The following is a 5,519-nucleotide window of genomic DNA, read 5'->3' as shown; positions in this document are numbered from 1 at the left end:
TTTCCTGCCATCAATAATTTTTTTTTTTTGAATAACTTTGCTTTTATTATACTGTCTTATCTATCGAACGATAACAGATTTTTTTTATATACGTTATCGTCATTTATGTCTTTCAAGGGAAGATGTAATAGTGCAATTTTAATTGCTCTTTAAAAAAACTAGTGTTTTATATAATACATATATATGTATATATATATATAAGTACAAAAAATATATACACACACAACTAAAAAAAATAAAAAAAAATTAGATCCAAGAAAACCTCTGGCTAAACATAGACTACCTACCCTTCCGCATGCGGAGCTTAAAGTTACGCCGTTCAGCCATAGATACCTACCCGACAGCATAAGATATATAGTTCCCTGTAATTGCAGGCGATAGGACTCTTAATTACAGCCTATCGCACATTAATCAATGTTTTTATCATTATTTGTTGCAGGTAAGTTCAGAGCGTTAATCGAAGTGCCTACACGGCTGGATGTGTCGCTATATAAGAAAATGCATATCGAGCATCCAGTGACATTCTTGGGATAAGTAGAATTTTTTGTCGATCGATGAATAAACAATTACGATTACTTGAAATATTTTAATCAGTTAAATCAGACGAGTCGTTGTATAGCCATTAGGAGATAATCTCTGATGACATATGTGAAAAAAAATTTTTTTTTTTTTTTTCAATTTTCTAAAGGTACGTCATCGTTACAAACTTGAAATCAATTTCTGTATGTTATGAATGATAGATCTCAAAAATTTAGCAAAGGGCTGAAACACTGAAATTTTTTTCTTACAACTTTCTCGGTTCACGAAAAAGGTTTTCTTTATTTATAAATACTTTTACACTATAATATTTCCTGCGTACAGGTTAATGACTGTATTTGTATCCTCACGTTAAATTATATTAATTATAAGCGAATCAACCCGCAAACGCAATCTGATAGTTATACCGTGTGTTCGTTTTGAGAACGTCCCAGCTGAATATCTCTGCAACAATGCGTTGTCGACAAATTTTTTTTTAACATAAGTCGTTTGATTTTGGGTAGGAAGTAAGATTATGCAATTGGTGTCATCTCGGATGGCGATGCTGAGATCACGATAAGATCACTTTAGTTTTTTTTTTTTTTTTTTTTTTAATCAGACTCCCCTAATCTTCATTGCATATTCTTGTAGCTCTTGTCGTGGAATTTTCGAATAAGTAGTGTCAAGCTCCTTGAAGTAAAACTTGTCGTGAGATACGAGCATCGCAAGTTAAACAGTTGCCGATGCCAGGGGCGGAATTGGAATTATTCAAACATATTTGAATAATTACACACTCAGGCTTCTACCCTCCCCAGGTACGTTTGAATAATTCCAATTCCACGTTCATCATGCGTGACTTCACGCTTTGCTGGGTAGCTCAAGATCAGAATCTTATCAGATGATTGGTAGCTTTTTTGGCTTTTAATTTCATAGCGGCTCAAAAGCGACGCGTGAATATTAATATTTATCTGGGCTGACGTGTACATTCGAGGATCGATGCGAAGATCAGAAGGTTCAAAGGAATTATTGTGATGGCTGATGATGTTGATGAACCCTCGGTGGGTCCAGAGGGTTCTTCCGTTGTACTAGTTGTATTATCTTGTTCGGGCGTTGAATTTAATTTTGATACTAGTACCAAGGAAGCCTTTGCGGGAAGTCCCACGGCAGTTGGATCCAGTGTGATTCTGTAAAATTATTAACAACAATGTTTTTTAGCGAAGAGTGAACAATACGGATGCTGTTTATACAGTGAAAGAAGTTCGCGGGAATATTCTTGTTCTTGTATAATTTGGATACAAGTTTTTGTGTATCAACGACTTACCCTGCTTCTACGGCAGAATCTGAGCTTGCTACGGCGACTGACAGTAAGGTATTGTTGTTCGCAATTTGTTCGCTTAAATCAACGATCTGCTCAACGCTGTCGTCGAAATTGATCAACAGCATCACTTGTTCCTCTCGATGATCTCGAATCACTGCCAGGACTTTGTTGTTGTTAAGAACAATAGTCTTTGTGCTGCCTTGCTCGAGTACGGGAGAATTTTTCTTCAGTGACGTCAGAGCTTGATAGATTTTATAGTGGGAGACAGTCGAAGTCTTTTGATTGGCCAGATTCAGGGACACGTAATTCTCGTGGACCGGAAGCCATGTTTCATTTCCGGTATTAAATCCTGCGTATACGGTGTAACTGTATTAATTAATTTTTGAGCTGGAAATTTTTTTTTTTCACTTACCCCCATTCACGGTATCGTCCCATTGGAAAGGGGTTCTGGCGGGATCACGTGATTTCTCGAGATAATGATCTTCACCGAGATTGCAACCTTGCGGATCATCGGATTGAGCAAAGGATATGTTAAAATTGTCCAGCATGCCTATCTCTTCGCCGTTATACGTCACGGCCACTCCTGGCAGGATCATTGCCAGCATCGTCATCTGATCTGCTCTACCAGGGTAGCGAGTAGCGGTGCGACTATTGTCATGATTACCCATCTGTTAAAGAAAAAGTAAAGTTTGAAAAATTTGAAAAATTTGAAAATTTTTCAAATTTATAACTCACCACCCAGTTGGCTATGTTATCTTCGGATAATGAATTCAGCCACGTGTCAATGGTGAGCTTGAATCGATCTGGACCGGAATTGCGATCGACATCCCTGATAAATTTGAAGTTGAACGGTACGTGGGAACCGTAATCGTAGAAACTTATAGTATTGTTCAAGCTGGTGTATGCCTCCGTCATCATAATCTGTAAGTGATAAAATTATTTTTGAAAAATGATTCCCATTAAACTGAAATTTGGTGAAAAATTTTTTTTACCTTTTCATCGGTATCCGTTGAGTTTGCATACTCGTCCAAAAAATTACGGAAAGATTGAATCAGATGATAGGTACGTATGTCGTCTTTAGTATATATATGCTCCAGATAGTCATACTCATTTTCGGTTACACCAGGTATATTGGATAAAGGTTCATCCTCGAAATGATTACTTTCAAAAATATGAGGCACAGCATCCACACGGAAACCATCAACACCTTTGTCCAACCAGAATTCAACGACATCCTGATAAGAGGATATATTGATGAAATTAATAGAAATTAAATTTCTATCATTATCAATTCAAGTGATAACAGATTCAGCTCGGTCATATAGACGGAATTTTTTTATTTTTACAATTATCAGAATGATAACAGGTATTACGGATAACGGATAACGGATCCATCGTTAGGCCTTTCAATCGAAATCTGTAAATTTATTATCTGCCGAATTCATCATTTGAATCATTTTTTTTTTTAATTCACGTATTTTAATTGCGCTATCACTTACTCTCATTTCCTTCACCACGTTGGGATTAGTATAATTCAAATCGGGTTGTTCTGGAGCAAATTGATGAAAGTACCATTGTTCACTATCATTGTGATAAGTCCATCCAGGTCCACCAAATACACTTAACCAATTATTTGGTGGTTTTTCGATTTCACCATCAACTTTTTTACCATCGCGCCAAATATAGTAATCTCGATATTGTTTATCATTTGTCAAACTCTTTTGAAACCACACGTGCTTATCTGACGTATGATTCGGCACGAGATCAAGAAGTACCTATAGACATAATTATCCATAGTAACACTTGTCCGACTTAAAATCAAATTTTTTTTTTTTAATATTCGACTAATTAAATGATAATAAACTCACTTTCAAACCCAATTCCTTAGCACGTCTGGTCAATTCCACAAAGTCCTCCATTGTACCAAATTTATCGTAAATTTCCTTAAAATCCGAAATATCGTAACCGGCATCGACCATTGGACTCGCGTAGATCGGCGAAAGCCAAATTCCACCGATCCCAGCATCCACAAAGTGTTCCAATTTACTGGTTATACCTAAAATGGCAAAAATGCAATTAAAAAAAAATTAGGAATTTCAAAAAAGACATGTAATGAAGATAATAAAAATGTATATTATTAAAATTTAACAACGTTAACTAGTCAACGTGTTATTGTATGTAAATTTTGTTCAGGTATACCGGGTGTCTAACTCGAAAGCATCATCCAATTACAGTTTGTTCAAAATTTCATTAAATCTCTTAATCATGTTTTTTTCATATTTTTCAACAACCTTTCATGGTACCCTAATATTTTTCTTCCCATTTTCAAACTCGATCAACCCTTTTACCTCGTATCTGCTATCTCGACCCGTCACTTTATTCTTATCAGTATACCTCGCCCATACCTTCCAAGTCCCCCAGACCGTCATTGTTCGCGTCCATAAAGCTCCTTGGATAAATTTGATAAAAAACCATGTTCTTCCACCATCCTTTGTTCTTGATCTCGCCGACCCCCAGGCTGATCCCGAATACTAAAACGGTCAGATACGTCACGACCTGCATCGTTGCTATCACTGCACTGCAATTGCACCTGCAGATCCAATAATCCGTTTTATATAAGTGAAGCATCCATAGATGAAAAATCGGATCGATAACGTGTTATTGATTGGAAAATACACGTGTGAAATAAAAATTGAAAGATTGATTAGATTTCCATCTTCCTTGGATTGTTTACCCACTTTCTTTAAAGATACGTGAAAAGTCATGGATATGGTATTTGTTACTTAGAATTGATTTTATCGAAATTGATCATTCGATCGATTGGTACAATGGAATGTATTTATAATTTTTTGGATTTTTGTAAAATTGAACGGTGAATGGGATTGTGGAATTAGGTTAAGAATATTGAATATAGAAAAAAAAGTTTTACCTTTTTTATAATGTAATTCTATTTTTTATATCATTACATACTTTTTTCCTTTTTTTTTCATTAACAAAAATGTATCATTCCCTCTAACGTACAATACTGATTAGAATTTTTTGTATGTAAAAATTTTATTTTAATCTATATCAAATTAGTACACCCGTTACATCATTGGTATTCTGCTAGCTATAAACACTTAAGATAAGGACATAGAAATAACTTATTTAACAAATGGTAAACGTATTTACAAAATTTGACTTCTAGCTCCAGTTTCCATTTCTTCTATTCCATAGAGAACGATGAAAGTATATGGCATAATCACTAAGGCTTCTCCGCTGTTTACAGTTTGTCTGTAATATAAAAAAAATATTAATCCTATTAATTTTTTTTTTGAAAAATTGAAAACTTTTTCAATTCATAACCATTGTTATTATACATTAAATTGTACGTGTGACAAAGTTAAAAAATTGTGAAAGATTTTCAAAATTAAATAGTTATCGTGATGACATAATAGCGTGCGAATGCACATAAATCATTAACAACTGACGATTCATTGATAAAGTATTGACAGTCGAAATTCCAATCGGGAATAATTAGTACATACGTTCAATTTACCATGCGGTTAATGGTAGACCAGCTGCAGCACTAATGCTGCAAGAATGGTTATAATCGCCGGTGTAAAGATTGTTGAAGATGATTCCTCTGCCTGAACATCAACATAGACAACGCAACCTCGAGCAGGAATAACGACGCTTTCAGGAT

The 5,519-nt window shown here is 35.0% G+C and overlaps 1 protein-coding gene and 1 long non-coding RNA gene across 3 annotated transcripts; both read right to left on the bottom strand.

Moving 5' to 3' along the window:
* Positions 1 to 1,107: 1,107 nt before the first annotated feature.
* Positions 1,108 to 4,432, bottom strand: LOC107268509 (maltase 2). Of its 2 annotated transcripts, none has more exons than XM_025085870.1 (8): positions 4,229 to 4,432; positions 3,703 to 3,890; positions 3,334 to 3,609; positions 2,827 to 3,069; positions 2,570 to 2,755; positions 2,247 to 2,502; positions 1,838 to 2,183; positions 1,108 to 1,700 (listed from the first exon to the last, which is right to left on the bottom strand). In XM_025085870.1, the coding sequence occupies exons 2-8, from the start codon at positions 3,811 to 3,813 to the stop codon at positions 1,481 to 1,483; spliced, it is 1,638 nt and encodes a 545-aa protein (XP_024941638.1). In that variant the 5' UTR covers positions 3,814 to 3,890; positions 4,229 to 4,432; the 3' UTR covers positions 1,108 to 1,480. The 2 variants fall into 2 exon arrangements, with proteins under 2 accessions (XP_024941638.1, XP_015596832.1); XM_015741346.2 differs by having other exon boundaries at positions 4,240 to 4,432.
* Positions 4,433 to 4,869: 437 nt separating this feature from the next.
* Positions 4,870 to 5,511, bottom strand: LOC107268420. The gene is made up of 2 exons (XR_001537838.2): positions 5,362 to 5,511; positions 4,870 to 5,107 (listed from the first exon to the last, which is right to left on the bottom strand). It is a non-coding gene; the product is annotated as an uncharacterized LOC107268420 (long non-coding RNA).
* Between the last annotated feature and the right edge of the window lie 8 nt (positions 5,512 to 5,519).

This window comes from Cephus cinctus, unplaced genomic scaffold (genome assembly GCF_000341935.2).
Source record: "Cephus cinctus unplaced genomic scaffold, Ccin1 Ccin1_scaffold0051, whole genome shotgun sequence".
Taxonomy (NCBI): Eukaryota; Metazoa; Arthropoda; class Insecta; order Hymenoptera; family Cephidae; genus Cephus; species Cephus cinctus.
This window is presented reverse-complemented; position numbering and strand designations above follow the sequence as displayed.

Bases quoted from the DNA above. Each gene is read 5' to 3' on its own strand.
- LOC107268509 (XM_015741346.2), bottom strand. From the start codon at position 4,396: ATGCAGGTCGTGACGTATCTGACCGTTTTAGTATTCGGGATCAGCCTG. The intron at 3,070-3,333 runs GTAAGTGATAGC...TCCTCTTATCAG, and splicing joins ACGTGGTGAAGGAAATGAGA to GATGTCGTTGAATTCTGGTT. The intron at 2,503-2,569 runs GTGAGTTATAAA...TTTCTTTAACAG, and splicing joins ATAACATAGCCAACTGGGTG to ATGGGTAATCATGACAATAG.